We start from the raw sequence: 25,846 nt of genomic DNA, 5'->3' as shown, positions 1-25,846 counted from the left end.
AGGAAACAACCTACCTCGGTCCATAGCCATATTTCATCAAATATCAGTATAATGGTCTTGCCCTGATGGTACCAGGGATAAAGTGAGTTTGGAGGAGGGTGAACAGTGGGAGGAAACAACCTACCTCGGTCCATAGCCATATTTCATCAAATATCAGTATATTGGTCTTGTCCTGATGGTACCAGGGATAAAGTGAGTTTGGAGGAGGGTGAACAGTGGGAGGAAACTTACCTCGGTCGATAGCCATATTTCATCAAATATCAGTATATTGGTCTTGTCCTGATGGTACCAGGGATAAAGTGAGTTTGGAGGAGGGTGAACAGTGGGAGGAAACTTACCTCGGTCGATAGCCATATTTCATCAAATATCAGTATATTGGTCTTGCCCTGATGGTACCAGGGATAAAGTGAGTTTGGAGGAGGGTGAACAGTGGGAGGAAACTTACCTCGGTCGATAGCCATATTTCATCAAATATCAGTATATTGGTCTTGTCCTGATGGTACCAGGGATAAATCAATCAACAATCAACAATGTCTTATAGAGCGCCAAACTCCAGGTAAACCTGCTCAAGGCGCTACCTCCCCACCAAGAAATGCTTCCTCGAACAGCCAGGATTTTAGGAGTCGTTTAAAAGCAAGCAGCGCGTCCGCCCCCCTGATGTGCTCCGATAAAGTGAGTTTGGAGGAGGGTGAACAGTGGGAGGAAACAACCTACCTCGGTCGATAGCCATATTTTATCAAATATCAGTATATTGGTCTTGCCCTGATGGTACCAGGGATAAAGTGAGTTTGGAGGAGGGTGAACAGTGGGAGGAAACAACCTACCTCGGTCGATAGCCATATTTCATCAAATATCAGTATATTGGTCTTGCCCTGATGGTACCGGGGATAAAGTGAGTTTGGAGGAGGGTGAACAGTGGGAGGAAACGACCTACCTCGGTCCATAGCCATATTTCATCAAATATCAGTATATTGGTCTTGCCCTGATGGTACCGGGGATAAAGTGAGTTTGGAGGAGGGTGAACAGTGGGAGGAAACAACCTACCTCGGTCAATAGCCATATTTCATCAAATATCAGTATATTGGTCTTGCCCTGATGGTACCAGGGATAAAGTGAGTTTGGAGGAGGGTGAACAGTGGGAGGAAACAACCTACCTCGGTCGATAGCCATTGTTTATGCCGTGCTCCGACATCAAGTTGATTTGTTTCGTCAAGAATGTCATCAATTGATAATGGATAAGTGTCTCCCTGTTGATGCCGTTGCTGAAATATTAAAAGCGGACGATACACGAGTTTGACAATGCAATCTCTAGGAACGTTTCAATAAGTTAGGAATGAATCACTGAGAAAAACAACTCATATCGGGTAGGCCTATGTTTCATCAGTGTCGACGCTGGCGTCATCAGGGCAAACTCTGCTGATTCAAAATCCTGAATTCCCGGCATTGAGTGCCAAGTCAGGTTCCAAGTCGTCTGGTATTCCTGAATTCCGATAATTCTGGTAATGTTTGACACAGCACTATAACATTCCTCGCACAAGCGTGAATAGTTTTGATGTACGATGAGATTGGAGGGACACCTATTAAGGACTTTGTGTAGCTTTTTCTAACCTACCTAGCTGCTGCTGATTGATTTCTTTAAAGGACAACTTCTATTTTCCGATGGAGAGGAAAATGAGATATTCTTCAAAAATCGAGTTAATTTTATGATTGAAGAAGTCACCTGAAGTTCTATTGGCCTATATGAGCCTATCAGATGGGGATTTCTTTTTCATTGTGAGCAAATTCGAACATGAGAGGGGCAGAAACAGGGTGAGTGCAGCCCAAAATCGCATCACAATATCCAATTTGATGGAATCCAATATCCCTTCTTCTATCCTTCCCCTTCCAGGGCGTTTGCTCTGCACTTGGAGGTGATTTTCTCCACGGAGTATTCCTCCTCCAAGGCAGGATAAGCGTTTATGCGTGCCAGTATGGTTAGGTGCCAGTTGGGTTTATTGGTCTAGTGACTACGACTTCGGCAAGGCCTAGTGACTCCAGACTTCGGCCGGAGGGAGTGTCACAACTGCCTTCGTCCAGCAATGTGTAAAACTAAAACCCTCGGTGAAAAAGTGTAAATCAGCAAGGGAAATGTCATTGTTGGGTCTTCTGATGATTTCGGCACAATTTTAAAGACATTTTCTGGAGTCAAAGTGTAAAATGGCCCTAACTAAGTGTAAACAGGCCTGTGTGTGAGATTTCCCCCAAATGTGTAAGGTTAGGCAGCCCTGTAGAGTCCACGCAAGCTACTCATGTTTCTCACTTGGTGGAGTCTGTAACCTGCCCTGGCATAGACACCAGATTCAAGGAACCTCGGTTTTACATCTCATTCAAAGGACTGTGGAGAGCCGGTAATTTTCGTTCCTTGAAAGCCACACCGGTTCATCCAGAAATACACTCCTGGGTTCTCGCCGGGATCGACCGGGGCCTTTTGAGTGGTAGTCGGAGTTCACCACTCAGCTATAAGGCTCCTTTATTCAAATTTGCACATACTTGATTATTTTACTTAAGCGGCAAAACACTTTTCGGTACTTTTGTCCTGGTGGAAAAAACAGTCAACGAAACCAAGTGATTAGTATTCTTATCTTACCTTCATATATTTAACTATTTTTGCCAATATTCCAAACTTAAACTGTGAACTTCCTTGCATTGCCTTGTAGTTAAAATCGGCTGAAATGAATAAAACAGTAAACTCACTGAAAGGCTCAACTCATAAACATTTTTAGCTGCAATTAGACCAAAACTAAAACAGCCACTCAAAAACTTTTCTGTTTTCGGCCAACGAGCAAAGCTATGAAAATCATTAGGCTTAAACTTTCATGCAAACTTGGCCTTCAAAATTCTTTCACAGCCTTCGAGTCTGTTTGAATCTTGATGTTCTGGTTGAACTGGTTAACACTTGGACGCGGCCATCATACTGACCATTATGCCCTCGGTCTTTTGGCCAAAGGAGGGAAGTCCACGCCAGCTACTCATGTTTCTCACTTGGTGGGGACTTTTACTTGCCCTGGCGTAAATACCAGATACTAGGAGCTTTGGCTTCAAGGAATTGATACTGAACTGGAGGTATTGGTTGTCTCACCGAAACCGCGAGGGTGGAGCTAAAATGTAGACCAAAACCATAGCCAATATTTAAGCTCCATCCGAGCGGTTTTTGTGAAACAATCAATACCGACAGTGAGGTATCAATTTCTATTCTAAAACATATCAAATGAAATATCAAATGATAAAGGCTACATTATCCATTATGATAACGAAATATTCTCACTCGGGTGTTTTGTCAAGTCTTATTCGAATGACTGTGAAGAGTCAGGAATATTAGTTCCTTAAATCTACAACGGTTCATCGAGAACACAAATCCTGGGTTCCGAATCTGGGCCGAATTTCGTGGTAACCCGCAGTACTTTTATCAACCACTAGGCTATGAGGCTTTCAAACAGGTGTCTGCGATGGATCTGCCAAGTGTTCTGGCCAAGGATAATCTCTAATGAAGCTCTCCGATCCGTCAGCTGACGCAGATCTAGAGTTCTAACGTTGCCGACGTAATCGGATGCTGCAGACTTTGATGGCTTAGACATGTCCTCTGGATGAATCCAAGCAGCATACCAAAGACTGCCCTGCATTTGAGCCCCCCAGGGAAAGAACAAACGAGGCTGGCCCAAAGTCAAATGGAGTAGGACTATGTCAGTGGAGCTGAAACTGATGGGGCTGACCTGGGACGAGGCACAACGGGCAGCAAGAGACTGAAAAGGCTGGAGGTTGTCTTGTGGCCTTATGTGCCACGAGGGACGAAGAGCCTCAAGTAAGTATGAGGCTGTCAAGGGTAGGTGCTTACCAGGAGGACTATGTCAAAGGAGCTGAAACTGATGGGGCTGACATGGGACGAGGCACAACGGGCAGCAAGAGACTGAAAAGGCTGGAGGTTGTGTTGTGGCCTTATGTGCCAATAGGGACGAAGAGCCCTAAGTAAGTATGAGGCTGTCAAGGGTAGGGTGCTTACCTTTAGGTTTTGGCGCTGGCCGTGCCTTCTTCGTGCTGCGATCATTTTCAGTTCTTTTCTGGGCCTTTCTCTTTTCGACTGATGGTTGTGCTAGCGCCCTCTTTTTGAAAGCTTCTCTCTCCTTCAGCAATGCTGGATCCATCTAGAAAAAGAATGTGGTGAAATCAAAAGATAAGACGAACATTGGGTTGACAGTTGTGGCCAGGAACCCCAACTTGCCCAAAATTATTATCGAGATCTGAATACGCTTCAGATCGGATGACATATCAAAAACAACAGATTACAACTGAGATGTTTCAATACCAGTTCCCATGCCAAAGACTCAATAAACGGTTTGCGCAAATAAATTTCTGTGAAAAGTGCTTTTCAAAATGGCAGAAATTTATTATTTATTATTTTTCAAACTTACACTGTCTGTGAATCACAGGCAGTGTAAGTTTACCATGTGTTTTACAGTTTATCTAGTACTGACGTACCGGTGCAAGAAATAGCCGCCGGCTTCATTTGACATTTCATTGTTTTAATGCAGCTATCAAGTTTATGCCCGGACCCCCCTCCTCAGGCACTCGACGTTAACTCGCCAGTCCAGCAAATCCCTGAGGTTGGGAACCAGTCATAGATTCACCTGTCTCATGGAAATCACCAGGAGCGGATTCACCTCCTGTCATAACAATTCACCTTTGGGACTCACTTTTCTCTGAAAAGCGAGTGGAGACTCACCCCAAACTAGTCAAGCCTATACTTTTCCTAAGACAATGTAAACAGGGTCGAAAACGTCAATATAATGGCCGAATATTGTAATTTGATGCAAATTAAAAAGTGCTGAAACAATATAAGATTAAGAATGCAAAGCTTAATATCATCAAGTTTAAGGCCAAAATAGTTTGACCTCTCAGTCTCAGGTGAAAATAGGTGGATTTTGTTGACAATTAATATTGATCATCAAGTTTTAGGCCAAAAAAGTTTGACCTCTCTCAGGTGAAAATAGTTGGATTTTGTTGACAATTAATATTGATCATCAAGTTTTAGGCCAAAATAGTTTGACCTCTCTCAGGTGAAAATAGTTGGATTTTGTTGACAGTTAATATCATCAAGTTTTAGGCCAAAATAGTTGAACCTCTCTCACGTGAAAATAGTTGGATTTTGTTGACAATTAGGCCTTATATCATCAAGTTTTAGGCCAAAATTGTTTGACATCTCTCGGGTGAAAATAGTTGGATTTTGTTGACAATTAATATTGATCATCAACCAGATGGTCATTATCGTGATGATGTTGCAGATGATTTGTTGCTTGGTGAAAACGAATTGTCAGACTCCGATAATGATGATGATAACTTAAATTTTGACGACAACTTGGAATTGTAAAACAGTTGTAGTGCAAAGTAGTGAATAAGTAAATGTTGTTAATGGCATCGGTTATGTAAGTGTTAGTTACTTTACCCCCCAAGTTAAACTTTTGGGCAAAAATCTCACATCCCCTCCCTGATTCAAATGCCACTTTTTTTAGGGTTTACCCTGTAAAAAGCTTGTAACGACATTCATTTTCCATGAAAAGCACGGGTCCACCTAATGTGCGTCCAGAACTCTGTTTGCGCGTCCGGAGCGCGTCCGGAAGAGAAAGTGCGCGTCCGGAACAATTTCCTATGTAAATATGAACCTATTGTTGCATTCGATGGCTTAAATAGCATTTTAATTCCATGTAGAGAAAATAAAATTGAAAAAAATCTTTTTGGTGACTTGTATTTTACAATTTTCAGCGAGGTGGTTAATTACTAATGCCATACTCATATCCTAACTTCCTTACGCGCCTTCTCCTGTTGTGGTCGTCTAAGTCGGTATGAGTTTGTCTTTGCGTGCCGTGGGATAAGGGGCAATAGCAATTATTGTGAAGCCAATTTGCGCTTTTAGGGGGGAGGGGAGGGGATCGAGGGGGCGGGGGAAGGGGGTCAACAAAATTCATTCCATGTGCTGAGACACCAGATACCAGTCTAATCCATTACAACACGGCTACTATCGAAATTCTGCAACTGCAACAACAATTTGTTGAGGAGAAACGTCAGTAAACTGGGATTTGATGGCTGTGTAACACCCAAATCACCCCGCTGAAAATTGTAAAATACAAAGTCACCAAGGAGATTTTTTCCAATTTTATTTTCTCTACATGGAATTAAAATGCTATTTAAGCCATCTAATGCAACATTAGGTTCATATTTACATAGGAAATTGTTCCGGACGCGCACTTTCTCTTCCGGACGCGCTCCGGACGCACAAATTGTTCCGGACGCGCATTAGGTAGACCGAAAAGCACTGGCCAGTGATGGTGTGTCTTGGATGGACTTTCTGCATGTCGGATTTCAAGCTATTAAAACTTTCTGAGTACTTGATGAAAGTGATCATAGTCAATAGGTATCAATGCCGACATGTGCAGTAGGCTCAAGTTGTCATTATTAGCCCATTCATGCTTCTCAAAAGGAATGTAGGCCCTGCACAACCCATCTGGGCCTAAAATGCATATTATAATGACCTATTATGGACTTAGAAAATTTTAGACCAGCACCAGTTAACTAAGTACTCACTGTATATTCGGCATAAGTCATTAGTAGTGTATACCTTTATACCTTTATGAATACAATTAAACAATTTTCAGTAGAATCTGACCAATAATAACGACAAAACTAGCGGAAGTGCGGAGGAAATTTTATAAACAAATCCAAACTCCGAAAAAACCGGATGCACTTGTGCACCATCTGTCGGCTTTCACTGCGAGCGCCTCCCAGAATTTTTTTATGAACTAAAAAACAAGATGGAAGCCAAACTTTGACAGGTACAAATTTTTCGGTTTCTTTTGTAATATTTTACCTTCTAGAGAACGAAATTTTGGAGAATAACCATATGAAGAGAAAGAGTATATGTTTTTTCATCAAAAGATTTCGCCAGAAATTAAATGTTTTGGGCGTATCTAAGGAAAATACTTGACTTGCCAAACTCAGAAATGCAGCGCCACTCGCGGACAAAGATAGAACAACTCGACATTTTTTTCACCGGTTTTCGCTGCGCATGCGTACCAGCCATCCGGAAACTAATAATGGCGGCAATCTGAACTTGTTTTGTGTAAGTTTTTGAGAGTTCAAAAAGTTCTTTAAGGCTCATGATTTAAGATAATTTAGCAATCTGATAACTATTACGTGTTAAGAAACAGACGTACCACAGTTATAACCAGTTTACCTGTGTGAATTTGCTTTCACTGCGTGTAGAACAGTTGTTTTTCTCGTCCGTCGCCGCGAAAGATGACGGCTGGTAAGCATGCGCAGCGAAAACCGGTGAAAAAAATGTCGAGTTGTTCTATCTTTGTCCGCGAGTGGCGCTGCATTTCTGAGTTTGGCAAGTCAAGTATTGAGATGGCATTCAAAGAAAAACAAAAAAAGTTACAAAAAAGTCATTTCGCATTCATTTACAGTTAAATCACACACCAGTCATCATGTCAAACTCCCAATCACACAGAGTTATTGATTAAGTTTGAAAAAATGTCGAAGCCTAGATGTCTCAATTAGTCAATAAGTGAATGTAGGCCTATCGGGGCCTATGGCCTAACTACAGAATAGCGATAGCCGGGACAGTAGCTCTGACAGTACATTATGACGATGTAGGCCTACACTCTGATCCTCTGTACATTATGTACACCATTCCTATCATTTAGCACAGAGTGTCCCGGCTATTCTGCAGTTGCTCCGGGCCTATCCCTGTTTTATTTTTTAATCGACTGAAATTAAGGCCTAGCTAGGCTACGCCGGTTGTTAAAAATTCTGAATTTGTAATTAAATTTAACCTGTTAACTGCGTAATTAAGACACCATATGACGTCTTGGCCTAAAGAAGGTGCATTGCGTAAGACGTTATATGGCGTCCTATGTTTTTGATTCACCTAAGCCCAAGCAACACTCAGAAATTCGATGGGGAATCCCCTTAGAACGTCAGCGCAGTGTAGTTTGGTTTCAGAACACTACTGGCACCAGTTTTTGAGCTGAATCATGGTTTTTGAGCTTTTGAGCTGAATCATGGTTTTTGAGCTTTTGAGCTGAATCATGGGTTTTGAGCTGAATCATGGCTACAGCATGCAAGAGGAAGCGGCTGTTAGATGAGGATGTGTAATCTAATCAATTACACGATATGACGCGGTTAACAAATAAAAAACTACGCTGCTTACAGGTTAAAATTTTAAAATGTCTAATTCCGGAAATACGTACTAAATATAAATTTCGACATTGCCGTTGTGAAGACTGATATACAGATATTATGAATACCAAGTTTAAACAAATTTGTACTCATAATACTAGGGCAGAGACGTGTATTCATCCACAAACGGAAGTGTGCACAGTTACATAGAGCTTATTAAAATGTCAAGTTGTGGTAAACACATGGCTGGGATGGACCAAAGTGGAATTAATTCTCAATCTGTGGTTGATTCTTAATCTACAGCGTCAGGCCATCACAGAAATATGCTTTTTGATAATATATTTAAGAAAATGTGGTCTCACTGGTCAGGTTAAAACTTGTATTTTGACAGCGCCATATCAATGCGTCAGTGACGTTTTGATGGATATGGTGTACGGAAATCATTTTTTCGCAGGCAATCGGTATTGGATTGTTTTGAAACTTTATTATACTATAGCAAAGGGTTCTTCTTGACACATATAAAATTTTGTGCAGATTGATTGGTCCAAGGTGTACTTTTTTTACCAAAACTTATGAACAAACAATGTACACGTAATGTACACAGTTTTTAATAGAGGGCTCTGGCAATAACTGCACCACAGCATTGTGTGATTAGTGAATTTCTATTTAACTGGACCACGAGTAATTACGAGTGGCGTAACCTTTTAAAATTATAGTTGATGGCGATGTGATTAACATGATTGATTGTACATAATTGTAGGCTAATTGAATATGATTGTTCCTTCAGAATCTCTAGGACACTGCTGACGTGAGCATGCAACTGTGATGACCTGACACTTGTGCCGTCCTTAACAAACAAAGCAAAAGCCAAGTCCTGGAACGCCGTTGTCATCAACATGGCAGACTCCAGGGATGTTACAGGTGGGCCTGGACCACCAGAGCAATCCCAGAATAGATCAAAAGAGAAGAAGCGAAGACATGGGCATTCCAGTGGTTCCAGAGTTAACGTCAAAGATGGTGAAAGTGGGTATTCGGAAAATCGAGGGAAAACGGAGCGGGTGAAATCAAAGGAGGCGGGGAGTGAGCCGATTTCAAAGTGCGAGAAAGCGGTGGATTCAGTCGGTAGTGGTGAGAAGAAAGGTCGGACTCGGAGGAATCCTGAGGAGGAGGTGCCAAGGAATGGGGCGGGTGACTGCACGAGTGGTGATCAGGATGTGGACAATGCTCGCGACGAAACGACTCAGGAACGCGAGAGACTCGGTCGGGAAGCGGAGGCGGACCGACGCACGAATATATCCGCGCAGGGAGAGATTGAACAGCAGAACAGCGCGGATCGTAAGGGTGGCAATAATCAGACGAATACGGAACACAGGAAAAATAAGTCTGAGCCGGACTCGGAAAATATTGGCAAAGAGCGTCCTGTAAGCGGACAGACTGCGGCGAGAAATCAGAAAGAAAAGTTAGTCAAGGAACACACGAGGAGTTATTCTGATGGCGGGGCGGTGTTTGTGAGCCCGCGTCGTCAGCGCAGCGATTCCAACGGACAGCATAGCGATCAGGGCATTTATGATAATGAGCATGCCGAGGTTGTGTTATCGCGATCGCGGTCGCTGAAGTACGATCGTCAGGGAAGCCGCGCCGATTTTCCACCGCGGTTACTGGTGGTTTCGAGTAAGATAAAGAACATTATGTCCCTACAGAATGCCCTACTGCCTCAAGTGACGTTTTTGCAATATAAGTTCGAGACATCGACTTTTGATGGTTTGATAGGTAGGTTAGGCACCAAAAACTCATGACAGTAGAACCTCACTACTAAGGACACCCTCGGGACTGACAAGTGCTGTCCTTAATAGAAGTGTCCTGATTAGAGAGGTCAAATTGAATGGAAACAACCAATTTGGGACCAAAACTAGTGTCCTTAATAGAGAGGTTGTCCTTAATAGGGAGGTGTCCGCTAAGGGAGGTTCTACTGTAATTTGAAGTAAAATCAAGAACATTATGTCTCTACAGAATGCCCTACTGCCTCAAGTGACGTTTTTGCAATATAAGTTCGAGACATCGTCATGGTTAGAGATAGCTCTAGCATGTATGACTATGAGAGGGAAGTGTCATGGTTGGAATTAGCAATAGCATGAAAAGGAAGGGTAATGATGGTTGAGAATAGCGCACCACTATAAGGTGTCAGAAGGACTCGAGATGGTTCCACTCCATCGCCTCGAGATAACAGTCTCAGAAGGACTTATTGAGAGTCAGAAGGACGAGGATTTGGGGGGGAGGGGGCTAAATTGGTCTATCTTCACCAATTCACCTGACTCGAAATACCCACTTCCTGGGGACGAGATTGAACTGAATCCTTCCGAGAACACTTCCGAAGACATGGCGGGAGGTTTAAATCAACATAGAATCAATAGTTTGGTTTACTTTTTGATGAGTAGATGGAAACACTGAGATAACGTTCTGAAACGTTATTGGCAATTTAGTGACATATTTTCAGTAACGTTTTAAAACGTTATTGGCAGTGAAAGAGTAAACATTCTTGATTTATTATGATAAAAACACGTTCTGCAAAAACAAATATACAGACATGAGGCAATGAAATAAATATGGTATTGCAGATGAACATTACCAACAAATCAAAGAGAAATTGAAAGGAAAGTACAGTGGACACCTCTCTATTAAGGACACTAGTTTTGGTCCCAAATTGGTTGTTTCCATTCAATTTGACCTCTCTAATCAGGACACCTCTTTATTAAGGACAGTACTTTGCAGTCCCAAGGGTGTTCTTAATAGAGAGGTTCTACTGTAATCATACCTAAGAGTGCGATTTTCATGTTATAAAGGAAAACAGGACTGACGTCTGCGAATGATTCTAAAAATGGCGTTAACCCAACCAAAATACGTAACGGAGATAACCACAAAGACGGCGACATGATGATGTATCAAAGGAAATGACGTCATACAAAACAGCAGGAAAAAGAATCCCCAAAATGTACAAAGTATTCAAAACACATGTTAACCTCAGCTCTCTTCTCTTTCAGGTTTAATAGGCCAATTCCTGCTCAATAAGAAGTTTCACAGTGTTGCCTTAGTTCTCCATGGCCCGGTGGGCGTGATACAGTTGTGTGGGAAAGAGGAAAAGGTAGGTCATTCGGGACTTTCCTGCTACTTACTATGAGCAGGTCATGAGGCACCAGGCTGAACCAGGGGTCAGACAACCGCGCTGGGGTTAGCGGCCTGTGGCAAAAACCCATAAAATTTCTCTTTTTGTTTTTTAACCCTTTAGCTCCTGCGTCTCCCTGAAGTCTCGAGGGTGTCCTTAATAGAGAGGTTCTACTGTAAGTCCATTTCAGCCGCTGATTCCTCCTTTAGGGCTAACTAATGCATATTGTCAATTCCAAAAGGTAGCGCGTTTCTTTTGGGCAATATTTTGACATCAGAAACCTTCAGCAAAGACCCTGCCAGTGATAACCAGTCCACTGGGTAGCCAGCTTGGTCTGACAACATTGAAAATGATGCAGCTAAAAAAGGTTCAGCAATGACCCTGCACTGACCTGACCTTAACAATGAACTGGCTCAGTGGCTACCACCGCCAGTGATAACCAGTCCACTGGGTAGCCAGCTTGGTCTGACAACATTGAAAATGATGTGGCTAAAAAAGGTTCAGCAACGACCCTGCACTGACCTGACCTTACCAGTGAACTGGTTCAGAGGCTACCACTGCCAGTGATAACCAGTCCACTGGGTAGCCAGCTTGGTCTGACAACATTGAAAATGATGTGGCTAAAAAAGGTTCAGCGACGACTCTGCACTGACCTGACCTTAACAATGAACTGGTTCAGAGGCTACCACCGCCAGTGATAACCAGTCCACTGGGTAGCCAGCTTGGTCTGACAACATTGAAAATGATGTGGCTAAAAAAGGTTCAGCAACAACCCTGCACTGACCTGACCTTAACATTGAACTGGTTCAGAGACTACCATCGCCAGTGATAACCAGTCCACTGGGTAGCCAGCTTGGTCTGACAACATTGAAAATGATGTGGCTAAAAAAGGTTCAGCAATGACCCTGCACTGACCTGACCTTAACAATGAACTGGCTCAGTGGCTACCACCGCCAGTGATTACCAGTCCACTGGGTAGCCAGCTAGGCCTGACAACATTGAAAATGATGTGGCTAAAAAAGGTTCAGCAATGACCCTGCACTGACCTGACCTTAACAATGAACTGGCTCAGTGGCTACCACCGCCAGTGATAACCAGTCCACTGGGTAGCCAGCTTGGTCTGACAACATTGAAAATGATGTGGCTAAAAAAGGTTCAGCAACGACCCTGCACTGACCTGACCTTAACAGTGAACTGGTTCAGAGGCTACCATCGCCAGTGATAACCAGTCCACTGGGTAGCCAGCTTGGTCTGACAACATTGAAAATGATGTGGCTAAAAAAGGTTCGGCAACGACTCTGCACTGACCTGACCTTAACAATGAACTGGTTCAGAGGCTACCACCGCCAGTGATAACCAGTCCACTGGGTAGCCAGCTTGGTCTGACAACATTGAAAATGTTGTGGCTAAAAAAGGTTCAGCAACAACCCTGCACTGACCTGACCTTAACATTGAATTGGTTCAGAGACTACCATCGCCAGTGATAACCAGTCCACTGGGTAGCCAGCTTGGTCTGACAACAGTGAAAATGATGTGGCTAAAAAAGGTTCAGCAATGACCCTGCACTGACCTGACCTTAACAATGAACTGGCTCAGTGGCTACCATCGCCAGTGATTACCAGTCCACTGGGTAGCCAGCTAGGCCTGACAACATTGAAAATGATGTGGCTAAAAAAGGTTCAGCAATGACCCTGCACTGACCTGACCTTAACAATGAACTGGCTCAGTGGCTACCACCGCCAGTGATTACCAGTCCACTGGGTAGCCAGCTAGGCCTGACAACATTGAAAATGATGTGGCTAAAAAAGGTTCAGCAATGACCCTGCACTGACCTGACCTTAACAATGAACTGGCTCAGTGGCTACCACCGCCAGTGATAACCAGTCCACTGGGTAGCCAGCTTGGTCTGACAACATTGAAAATGATGTGGCTAAAAAAGGTTCAGCAACGACCCTGCACTGACCTGACCTTACCAGTGAACTGGTTCAGAGGCTACCATCGCCAGTGATAACCAGTCCACTGGGTAGCCAGCTTGGTCTGACAACATTGAAAAGGATGTGGCTAAAAAAGGTTCAGCAACGACCCTGCACTGACCTGACCTTAACGGTAAACTGGTTCAGTGGCTACCATCGCCAGTGATAACCAGTCCACTCGGTAGCCAGCTTGGTCTGACAACATTGAAAATGATGTGGCTAAAAAAGGTTCAGCAACAACCCTGCACTGACCTGACCTTAACGGTGAACTGGTTCAGTGGCTACCACCGCCAGTGATAACTAGTCCACTCGGTAGCCAGCTTGGTCTGACAACATTGAAAATGATGCGGCTAAAAAAGGTTCTGTAACGACCCTGCACTGACCTAACCTTAAAAGTGAACTGGCTCAGAGGCTACCACCGCCAGTGATAACCAGTCCACTGGGTAGCCAGCTTGGCCTGACAACATTGAAAATGATGTGGCTAAAAAAGGTTCAGCAACAACCCTGCACTGACGTGACCTTAACAATGAACTGGTTCATTGGCTACCACCGCCAGTGATAACCAGTCCACTGGGTAGCCAGCTTGGCCTGACAACATTGAAAATGATGCGGCTAAAAAAAGTTCTACACTTCCGTCTTCCATGTACAATTTTGAATCTCTAAATTTACAGCCACTCAATAAAGATACCGTCCTTGACCACGCAGGTATTCGTGGCTTCTTCTCCAAACTCTTCAGTCTCCATGGCAATAAGGAGGCAGCGAACCTCCGCCTCGACTTCTTGGCATGTAACGCCGCTCAGGGACAAGATGGCGGACAGGGCATCGTCAAGGAGCTGGAGGCTCTGCTGGGGGTAAGTAACCATGCAGGTACTTAAGAACCGCTCTATTAACCTCTTGAATCCAAGAACTTGAAAATCCCGGGGTCCCAGGGTGGTCACGTGGTTGCGAAATTGGGTCTGACTTTCACGATGTATAGCGCCCGCATACAACCGCCAAAGTCCGATACCGAGGCGCCATCTACCCAGGCATGCTCTAACTGACCCTACTGTACATCAAACACGCTGAAACAAGCAATAAGCTAGCGTCCCAGCTCAAGGGCATAAAATATAACTGAGACCGACCTGTCGGTCGTTTGGAAAAAACGTTATTTCAAAATGAGCGACTGGTCGGTCACCGGGATTCAAGAGGTTAAGGACACCCTTGGGACTGAGAGTCGATGTGCTTTATAGTGAGGTGAAGGCCTTATGCCCCAGCACTAGGGACGAAGATGACTGAGGAAGTATAGAGAGGTGACCTGATCACAGAGGTGAAATTGAGTGAAAATGACCAATTTGGGACCAAAATCAGTGTCTTAGAGAGGGTGTCCTAATTACAGAGGTGTCCGCTTAGAGATGTTCCATTGTGTTTCAATTACTTGAAGTTCACTACTGTAAACGGGGCAATGAACATCCCCTACCCCCAAATAAGGGGGTGAGGGTCCCCATATACCTTTATTTGCATTTTCGTGTTTAAGCGTATCAACCTCCATGAAAGCTGTTTCTTGGGGGTCCATGTGATCATGATTTGTCCTTTAAACCCTTTGATAAGTCAGTAGAACAATGGGAATTTAGGCCAAGGTCCAAACGGACTTTGTTTAAAGACAATAGACCATGTATTGGGCTAGGCCTGAATTCCGGTCATCCTAAACAGCGTCCACCAGGTTTAAAGTCGGGTATCAAATCATCAAAATAAAATTTAGAAGCCATAAATGGAATAAGTACACCATAGAACACATTTCCTGACAATTTCATGACATTTGGGTGTAGAATAAGGGAGATGTTGTCTAAAATCACAAAGCCCCTGTAGTATAGGGAAGCCCTATCATTTCCTCCAAGTCAAATCCAACAAGGCCACCGACTGGGTGACCAGTGAACGCTGGTACATTTTAGACAACAACTCGTTAATCCAGCACACAAATGTCATGAAATGATCAGAAAATGTGGAAAATGTCCTGCTCATTTCGTTAATGAATATTAGATTTTATCTTGATGGCTTTAAATATGTGACCTGTTCTAGCAAAACTAGTCGCATGTCGCACATAAGATGAGCCTAGATGACACCAGGAGATAATAGAAGAAATTGATGGCGTCAGATTTCACAAAAGGCAGACAATCGTGAGATGAACAAACAGTCTGTTTCAACCTGCCAAGCTCAGAGCGACTGGTTTTGCTGGAACGGGTCACATATGCTTTTAAACCTGGTGGACGCTGTTTAGTATGACCCCTGAATTCTATTATTAACTGCGAGGTCAGGGGCTGAATAACGTAATGTCTGAAAAAAATGTCGGGTTTTTCAGGTCTTCATTGTCGACTTTTCTTCCTCAGGTGTCGGTTGGTTTGTCTCGAGACATTGTCGGAGCAGAGCTGGTCAAAGACCCGTCCTCAAAAAGGTGAGAACATGAATGGTAAATTTAAGCATATAGTAGAACCTCCCTTAGTGATACCTCTCTATTAAGGACAACCTCTCTATTAAGGACACTAGTTTTGGTCCCAAATTGGTTGTTGCCATTCAATTTGACCTCTCTAACCAGGACACCTCTCTATTAAGATCAGCACTTGTCAGTCCTTAGGGTGTCCTTAATAGAGAGATTCTACTGCAGTAGAACCTCTCTTAGTGGACACCTCTCTATTACGGACAACCTGCTTGGTGTAATTCTAAAAATCCACGGAACTAAATCTTATGGACTTTTTTCCAGTACGGTTGGGGAGCTCTACTTCCGTCTTGAGTGTCTCCGTGGATGGAGCGGACATTACCAGCAGTCAATGGCCGGCTTTGAGAAGATCAGAACCGTTGGGAAAGGTGGGTAAATCAGGCTCTTAATACGCCGGTCACTCACTGCACAACTGGATACTTCAAAACTGAAAGTATATTAATTGGTCACAGAGTTGCAATATCATTTGTTGGGTGTGTATTTGTGAAGATTCTAGCTCCCCGAGTTCAATCAAGCATCTTTGAGTTTTGGAAGCCATGGCTTTCAATTACCCATTACTTGACTTACCATACTTTCAACCACATTGTGACCTAGGTCATCATCAGTGCGACCACCATACATTCTGCCACATTGCGACCGAGATCATCATCAGTGCGATCACCAAACATTCTGCCACATCGCAACCTAGGTCGTCATCAGTGCGATCACCATACATTCTGCCACATCGCAACCTAGGTCGTCATGAGTGCGATCACTATACATTCTGCCACATTGCGACCTAGGTCGTCATCAGTGTGATCACCATACATTCTGCCACATTGCGGTCATCAGTGCGATCACCATACATTCTGCCACATTGCGACATAACTCTTTTAATAATTATTCATTCCCTGAATGAATGGCAGTGCCAGTGGAATAATTTCTGTTGCAATTTGTTTCCGGTTAAGGTCCAAAATGAGCTAGCTCGACTAGACTACTGTATGCTACTGTCCACCTACATGTATGTGGGATCTTTTACTTGTCCTGGCTAAGACACTCAGGTACAACTTTTTGTCTCATCCGACAGACCCTCATTAATTAGTAATAAAAACATCGGCCTTGTTAGGAAATTCTTAACACCTGCCTCAACAAAAACTACGCAGTTTTCCCACCTACTGATAGATGGCGTGCAGGTGATCGTGTCGATGGCGGTTTCGAGGAATGGAACTCTTCTCCGTTTCAAGCTGCAGTCTTTTCAAAACAGGTCATTGGAAAGTTTGAAAATTATGAAAAATATATTCGGCAGTTAAAGGGTTAAGGTGCTTTTGCTTGTTTTCGAGTGTCTCAACAACTCTGGCCCTGATTATTTTAGCTCCTTCATTGATTTTTTTTTTATCAGCCGAGGCGGCAACTTCGTTCTGCAAGTGGCCTACTGCTGTCGCGACCAAGAAGCAGGTCGGTTAATTTTGGAGCCGGGCTTTTTCTTGCACTGCTCCAAAACTTTGGAATGGCCTCCCGCGTCCTATACGGGAAAATGACAGCATCCCGGTCTTCAAGAACAGCCTTAAAGGGAAGCTATGGGAATAAATTGATGCAGCAAAATAATATTTTTTTAACAAATACATACCAAGTTACATGACAAACAAATACTCTACACCAAGGATGTGATGAATATTCCTAGATAGTGCAGAAAATTGCATTTAATAAGCAGTTTGCGGGGGTTGCCATGTTTGTTCAAATCTCCCGGGCGAATGACGTCATGGATGCAGTGGGGTTTTTTCATCAAGGCGAGTACTACTCGTTTCCACTAAGTTTCCAGACCTTTTTCTACCCCGGTACCTTGGCTCAAACGCATAGGGAACTAGACCTGCTCGTTCTTCTGCTGATGCACGGTTGTAATCGAAGGATTCATCACCGGACGTCGACGAAGAACCCGAAGAAATCGAAGAACTGTCATCTGTCATTCCAAGCATTCGCCATTGTTCGAACAGCTGATTGTCACAATGGCTGCATCAATGACGTCATTGGCTCTCGGTTTGGAGGAGAGAGCAGATTAAAATCCACCAAGATGGCGGCATACTTGATTCAAAAATAAGCAATTAAGATCATCCATTTCACTCATTAATGTTTGTTTATTTATAAAACCAAGAGCCACAGTTGTTTTTAAGAATACGCAGTTTACGTAGATGTTAAGGTTGTAGCTGTTGGCCGAATGGGGAATCATTCCCATAGCTTCCCTTTAAAACCTTCCTCTTTCATGTAACTGTTGGTCGAATGGGGAATCATTCCCATAGCTTCCCTTTAAAACCTTCCTCTTTCATGTAACTGTTGGTCGAATAGGGAATCATTCCCATAGCTTCCCTTTAAAACCTTCCTCTTTCATGTAACTGTTGGTCGAATGGGGAATCATTCCCATATCTTCCCTTTAAAACCTTCCATAGCTTCCCTTTAAAACCTTCCTCTTTCATGTAACTGTTGGTCGAATGGGGAATCATTCCCATAGCTTCCCTTTAAAACCTTCCATAGCTTCCCTTTAAAACCTTCCTCTTTCATGTAACTGTTGGTCGAATGGGGAATCATTCCCATAGCTTCCCTTTAAAACCTTCCATAGCTTCCCTTTAAAACCTTCCTCTTTCATGTAACTGTTGGTCGAATGGGGAATCATTCGCATAGCTTCCCTTTAAAACCTTCCTCTTTCATGTAACTGTTGGTCGAATGGGGAATCATTCCCATAGCTTCCCTTCAAAACCTTCCTCTTTCATCGCTACAGGCATTAGACTTATTCTATTAACTTATTGTACAAAAAAGTAAGTAAGTAAGTAATTGTAAAGTGTCATTGATCACTTCAGGTAGATTTTGGCACTATAAATACGTTTAGTTATTATTAATTGTTAATTTCTTCTAGGGGCATATGGTGCGGCCGTCCTCTACCGGAAACGTGACGACGACTCCCTGGTCATACTCAAAGAAATCAACATGCACGACTTGAATGCAGCAGAGAGACAACTTGCTCTTAACGAGGTGAGAGTCGTAAAGAAATGTACAGTGATATCCCCGGCGTTGTTGTCTTCTGTCTATTTCATGAAAAAAATGGCGCTGGAGATTTCATGCGGAAAATTGTGCAATTGAACATGTTGAACAAAATGTTAATATTAAAGGCCTAGGTTCGTAAAAAAAGTGAAATGTGAATATGAATTTGAAAATTTCCAGTTGCGTCAATGTGGGCTTATTGAAAATGTCTGCATTGCCGTTGTGTAGACAGATATACAAGTACTATAAATACCAAGTTTCAACAAATTTGCATGCATAATAACTCACTCCGGCATTGTGTATCACTGCATTTCTATTTTCTTAGACCCCCAGTAATTACGAACGGCGTACACCTTTAAGTCAAAAATATCTAAAACTACTCACTTTGCTGCGGCCGTCAGAGTGGCGCAGTGGAATCAACAGCGCCTGTCACCTCTGACGTCCCAGGTTCAATTCCCATTCTGTACGGGTACACTCAGAAACAGAGAGGGTGACTCTCTTCAATAGCGTAGGTTTCCTCCTACTTGCATGAAAACATTGCCCAATATTGTTTATGATAGATCTGATAGAGTCCTAGTTTACGCTTGGCTCTCACCTCAATATTTTACTTACTTTGTGAGAATTGGACAAAGTGTGAAAAAGACCCATTTTCAGCCAAATATTGAAAAATGTCAAATTTGTGCTTATTTCATTTTAACCATTTTGTTACTTATTTTCACATACAGTGGAACCTCGCTTAGCAGACACCTCTCTATTAAGGACAACCTCTCTTATAGGACACTACTTTTGGTCGAGAATTGGTTGTAAGCATTCAATTTGACCAAGCATTCAATTTGACCTCTCTAATCAGGACACCTCTCTAAAAAGGACAGCACTTGTCAGTCCCGAGGGTGTCCTCAATAGCGAAGTTCTACTGTACTTTAGGCAAGGTGTGCAATTTCTGATATAATAGAGAGGGTGTCCTTTATAGAGAGGTGTCCGCTAAGGGAGGTTCTACTGTACTTACATGTATTTTCAGATACTTCAGGCAAGTCGTCTGATTTTTGACACGATCTCGTCTTTTCAGGTGAAAGTTCTTGCCGTCTTAGACCATCCGAACATCATCAGTTATTACGATAGTTTTGAAGAAGACGGCGTCCTGATGATTGAAATGGAGTATGCAAATGGAGGGTAAGTTACAGTAGAACCACCCTATTGAGGACACCCATGGGACTGACAAGAGCTGTCCTTAATAAAGAGGTGTCCTGATTAGAGAGGTCAAATTCAATGGAAACAACCAATTTGGGACCAAAACTAGTGTCCTTAATAGAGAGGTTGTCCTTAATAGAAGACGGCGTCCTGATGATTGAAATGGAGTATGCAAATGGGGGGTAAGTTACAGTAGAACCTCTCTATTCAGGACACCTATGGAACTGACAAGAGCTGTCCTTAATAAAGAGGTGTCCTGATTAGAGAGGTCAAATTGAATGGAAACAACCAATTTGGGACCAAAACTAGTGTCCTTAATAGAGAGGTTGTCCTTAATAGAAGACGGCGTCCTGATGATTGAAATGGAGTATGCAAATGGGGAGTAAGTTACAGTAGAACCACTCTATTGAGGACACCCATGGGACTGACAAGTGCTGTCCTATGGTAATGGCAATATTACCAAGCTGTCGGCTGCCCAGTCACTTTTCACTTTTCACTTTAGAGTAGCACAGTAAAACCTCCCAATTTTAAAGGACATCATTGGGACTGACAAATGTTATCCTTAATAGAGAGGTGTCCCGATTAGAGAGGTCAAATTTAATCGAAACAACCAATTTGGAACCAGAACTAGTGTCCTTAATAGAGAGGTTGTCCTTAATAGAGAGGTTGTCCTTAATAGAGAGGTTGTCCTTAATAGAGAGGTGTCCACTATGGGAGGTTCCACTGTATTTGTACATCAGTCTACACAACGGCAGTGTTGAAATTTATATTCAGTTTGTATTTACGCAATTAAAGGTTTCAAATTCAATTACAAATTCAAATTCTTTTACGAACCGCGTAGGCCTTTAATCATCGACAAAGTCAACTCGCATCTCGTTCCAAAATTGTTTACAGATTGACTTGTCATGAAAACCCTGAACTTTTCTGAAGATTATCTTTCGCCTTTGTGTCCTTGAGCAAGGCACTTTACCTCACTTGCTTCTCTTCACCCAGGAGTAGATGGGTACCTAGCTGACAGTGATGACAAACTGAATGTTAGTCTAGAGTGCTGTAAAGCTGCAGCTTGGACCTGTGATACTTCCAGAGAGTCGAGCTTGAACTACGAATGTTCAGGCCAATAGCTAGGGGTAATGTGAAGCGCTTTGAGCGACTGAAACCAGATAATATAAAGTGCTTTGAGGCTGTTCTGCATTATAAAGCGCTATGCACATGTAAAAAGTTGCAATTTTTTAATTTCCTAGATTCCTTTTTCCAGGACGCTAGCTCAATACCTCTCTCATAGGGACGCTCCACTGGACAAGAAGAAAATCCTATGCTCATGTAAAAAGTTGCAATTTTTTATTTTCCTCGATTCCTTTTTCCAGGACGCTAGCTCAATACCTCTCTCATAGGGACGCTCCACTGGACGAGAAGGAAATCCTATGCTCATGTAAAAAGTTGCAATTTTTTAATTTCCTAGATTCCTTTTTCCAGGACGCTAGCTCAATAACTCTCTCATAGGGACGCTCCACTGGACGAGAAGGAAATCCTATGCTCATGTAAAAAGTTGCAATTTTTTATTTTCCTTGATTCCTTTTTCCAGGACGCTAGCTCAATACCTCTCTCATAGGGACGCTCCACTGGACGAGAAGGAAATCCTATGCACATGTAAAAAGTTGCAATTTTTTATTTTCCTCGATTCCTTTTTCCAGGACGCTAGCTCAATACCTCTCTCATAGGGACGCTCCACTGGACGAGAAGGAAATCCTATGCACATGTAAAAAGTTGCAATTTTTTATTTTCCTCGATTCCTTTTTCCAGGACGCTAGCTCAATACCTCTCTCATAAAATTTTCTCTTGTAGTGTGTGGCAAATTCTAACACTTATTTTGGTTTGAACAATTGAAGAATAAAATTTTCTCTTGTAGTGTGTGGCAAATTCTAATGACATTATGACCAGATATATGTGCCAAGGTGCTATCGCCTTTCAGAGTTGCTGTAAACAAATACATAGATATAAACAAACTGTCGAATTAGTGCTGATTCAAGTCTGAAGATCTGACGCAAACAATTTGGTGTGAAAGTATTAGCTTTACACTTTGATTTGAAGTGCAATAGTACTACTTAGGCTTAGGTGTCTCTAACCTTGGTCTCTAACAAAACATTCAGGGGCTACATTCAGAATCAGCAACTCAAAATGGCATCAGAGGCAGATAGGTGGGCACTGACAGAGCTGTGCATGCACGCCCGACTTTGAGAGTTGGAAACAACTTCTCATAGCGGGCAGTCCTTACTCTTGTTTGGACAAAATGCACTTTAATTCCAGCTTGTGCCAGGAATTTGTTGCGGTTAAAGTTTTTCTGAATTTCTCCGAACTGGGGGAATACTTCCAGAAGAATTTTTAATCGCAACAATTAATTGAATGAGATGCAGGCACAAAGTTTCAAGGTGCCACTTGCTTGAGAAGAGAATAAAGGAATTTTTGGAAACGGTGCTTGAAGTTGAAGGGTGCCAGTGCCAAAATGAAGAAGTGGTTCATGTATTTTACCAAACTGATTGAAGTTCGTTTCAAACTTTTTAATCGTTGAATGAAAATGTGTCATGCTGAATTTGATCACATAAAAAATTGGCAAAGTGAAAATGAAAATTTGAATAAAAAATGCACCCTATTGTAAACAAGTCACTGCACTTGCTGGAAAATGTGAAAATTGATGGCACAAAATCTGCTCCACTGGACGAGAAGGAAATCCTATGCTCATGTAAAAAGTTGCAATTTTTTATTTTCCTCGATTCCTTTTTAGCTCACCTCTTAGCAGAGGTGAGCTTATCCCATACCGTGGGTCCGTCGTCCGTCGTCGTCGTCGTCGTCGTCGTCGCCGTCCGTCGTCGTCCGTCGTCCGTTAGCAGGGCACGTTTCGTAACTGTTAGAGCTATTGAGTTGAAACTTGGTACACATGTACCCTTATGTAATGACACCTTGGAGACCAAGTTTCGGTCCGATTCGTTTCATGGTTTGGCCACCAGGGGGCCAAACGTTAAAAGTGAAAATATGCAATATCTCCCTTAATAGTAGTCGAGAAATTTTGAAAAAAATATGGTAGGTACTTCTAGCAAAGGTGCATCATACATCCTCCGGGTTTTTGATTTGACCTCCTTTTCAAGGTCACAGAGGTCAAATGGTGTAAATTGGCCGTTAGGATGTAACGATGGCACGTTTCTAAACTGCAATGACTATTGATACCAAATTTGGTACACATTTACCCCTTAGTCAGGTGATCTCAGGGACTGAAGTTTGGTCCAATATGATTCACCACTTGACCACCAGGGGGCAAAATCCAAAAACCTTAAAAATGTGATTATTCCTTAACTTCTTGCCCGATTGCCACCAATTTGATATCATGGGTACATCTAACCACCATACAGTATATGTCACACAGGTTTTTAATTTGACCTTCTTGTCAAGGTCACAGAGGTCAAATGGCGTAAATTCGCTGTCAGACCGTAACTATGGCACGTTTCTTAACTGCAATGACTATTGATCACAAATTAAGTACACATGTACCCCTTGGTCAGGTGATCTCAGGTACCGAAGTTTGGTGCGATCTGATTTGCCATTTGGCCTCCAGGGAGGGGGCCAAATCCTAAATTCTTCAAAATGCCATTATTCCTAGTAATGACTTGCCCGATTGGCACCAATTTTATATCATAGGTACATCTAATTCTAACAACCATTCAATGTGTCACCCGGGTCTTCTTTGATTTGACCTACTTTTCAAGGTCACAGAGGTCGAATGTACTGTAAATTGGCCATTTTGGGGAAATTGTAATTGCTTGGACCTACATCAAACCTAACACTACATGACACAATACCATGCTCTTTATCCATCTTTCCTCCACATGAGGTGAGCACAATGGCCCTGGCCATTTCATATCAGGACGCTATCTCAATACCTCTCTCATAGGGACGCTCCACTGGACGAAAAGGAAATCCTATGCTCATGTAAAAAGTTGCAATTTTTTAATTTCCTAGATTCCTTTTTCCAGGACGCTAGCTCAATACCTCTCTCATAGGGACGCTCCACTGGACGAGAAGGAAATCCTCTGCACATGTGAAAAGTTGCAATTTTTTATTTTCCTCGATTCCTTTTTCCAGGACGCTAGCTCAATACCTCTCTCATAGGGACGCTCCACTGGACGAGAAAGAAATACTAGAAATCTTCCAACAGATGGTGGCAGCCATTCGTCACATTCACGAACATAACATACTACACAGGTTAGTCTCTGCAAAGTTTTCTATATATCAAATTTAGAGAAGTCGAATTTTATATAAAATTTATATGAATTTTACTTGCCAAATTTTGCCAGTGTATCTGTGATCTATTTTAGTATTTGTGACCCACCACAGCAAAATGAGTCGCATGTCGCTTCAAGCTTGACAGGTTGAGACTGACTGGTTGTTCATTTCACTATTGTCTGCCTAATGTGAAATCGATTTCTTCTATAATAGTAGTACGTCCACTACATGGAAAATCCCGGCATTTTTAAACCCCGGGGATACTCCGAACCAGAAAAAGCCCGGAGAAGACACGGCGAGGACTTCCACTACATGGAAGCAGTTATTGAACACGGCGACAGATGGCGTGGTCTATATGAAATTCCTGTAGAACTCTCCGATTTTTTGTTATTGTTGGAGTCGCGATTGACCGACACAAAATGCGCAGTGGTAACCACGCCGCCTGCCGAGTGTAGAAACTTACTAACGCCGGCGTTTTTGTGATTACACTATGTATAAAACGCCGTGCTTAAATTAGCCCCCATTTAGCCCTGAATCCATCGCCGTGACAAGAAAACACCGGCGTTTTCTAGCACTGGCGTTTTCCAGGGGAAAATTAACAGGTGTAAGCGCAAAAACTCCGGACCAACACTGGCGTTTTATGTAGTGGACGTGACTCTTATGTGTCATTTTAGGCTCATCTTCTGTGAGACATGCGACCCATTTTGCCGTGGTGGGCCACATTTAGTGTCCTCCCTGACTGTTTTGAATGTGTCGGACCAACAAGGTTAAGACAGTGCCACCTTACTGGGCATTTTTGCCAGCGTAATACACCAGAAAAACACCAATCTCCCTATCGGCGGTCGAGTGTTGTCCCTTCTTCTTCTTCTTCAGCATTCACTCTGCCCTTGGAGGTGATTTTCTCCAGGGAGTATTCCTCCTCCGAGGCAGGATGAGCGTTTATGCGTGCCACTACGATTATGCACCAATTGGGTTATTGGCCTAGTGAATCCGACTTCGGCCAGAGGTAGAGTCCACGCAAGCTGCTCATGTTTCTCACTTGGTGGGGTCTTTAGCCTGCCCTACAAGGAACCTCGGTTTAACATCTCATTCGATGGACTGTGAAGAGCCAGGAATTTACGTTCCTCGAAAGCCACGCCGGTTCATCCAGAAATACAATCCTGGGTGCTCCTCGGGATCAAACCCAGGCCCTTTTGCTCTTGCGTCTCTGCTGCATGTGGGAGAATGGGTTAATGTCTTTAATAGTTGTGCATGCATGGCCAAAGCCCACACAGTTTGTATTAGATGCTTTTAGGCCCAAGGGATTGATAGACGTTATGACCTTCTTTTCAGGAAAGTTGTAGATTTCGTTAGTGTCGGTCTGCATTTTCTTGAGTAACTTCTCCTAACAAAAAAAATGATTTTGATAATTTCTCCAGGGATATGAAAACGGCCAACATCTTCCTGACAAAAGAGGGCGTTGTTAAAGTTGGCGACTTTGGAATCTCAAAGATAATGTCAACTGCTGATAAAGGAGCGAATACAGTGCTGGGAACGCCTTATTATATATCAGCCCCGAAATGGTGA

General features: G+C 42.9%; 2 protein-coding genes across 6 annotated transcripts in view; one reads left to right on the top strand and one right to left on the bottom strand.

Annotated features, from left to right (window-relative positions):
- The window catches only part of LOC135498839 (transcription initiation factor IIE subunit beta-like), an 18,600-nt gene extending 10,718 nt beyond the window's left edge, over positions 1-7,882 (bottom strand). The window contains exons 1-4 of one of the 5 annotated variants that reach the window (XM_064789317.1): positions 7,863-7,882; positions 4,037-4,178; positions 2,627-2,706; positions 1,155-1,262 (exon numbers count right to left, since the gene is read on the bottom strand). In XM_064789317.1, coding sequence (XP_064645387.1) covers positions 1,155-1,262; positions 2,627-2,706; positions 4,037-4,178 — 330 coding nt within the window. In that variant the 5' untranslated portion in view covers positions 7,863-7,882. Of the gene's footprint in view, positions 1-1,154; positions 1,263-2,626; positions 2,707-4,036; positions 4,179-4,512; positions 4,957-6,612; positions 6,758-7,862 lie in introns of those variants that run through there. The other 4 variants (XM_064789314.1, XM_064789315.1, XM_064789318.1 and 1 more) reach the window with 4 other exon arrangements.
- LOC135499172 (uncharacterized) lies at positions 6,829-25,846 on the top strand. The gene is made up of 10 exons (XM_064789839.1): positions 6,829-6,860; positions 8,996-9,978; positions 11,247-11,347; positions 14,013-14,192; positions 15,705-15,769; positions 16,076-16,179; positions 18,696-18,811; positions 19,887-19,990; positions 24,140-24,259; positions 25,699-25,846. The coding sequence occupies exons 2-10, from the start codon at positions 9,105-9,107 to the stop codon at positions 25,844-25,846; spliced, it is 1,812 nt and encodes a 603-aa protein (XP_064645909.1). The 5' UTR covers positions 6,829-6,860; positions 8,996-9,104.

This window comes from Lineus longissimus, chromosome 14, assembly GCF_910592395.1.
Source record: "Lineus longissimus chromosome 14, tnLinLong1.2, whole genome shotgun sequence".
NCBI classification, from domain to species: domain Eukaryota; kingdom Metazoa; phylum Nemertea; class Pilidiophora; order Heteronemertea; family Lineidae; genus Lineus; species Lineus longissimus.
The sequence above is the reverse complement of the archived record's forward strand: the minus strand, read 5'-3'. Positions and strand labels throughout refer to the sequence as shown.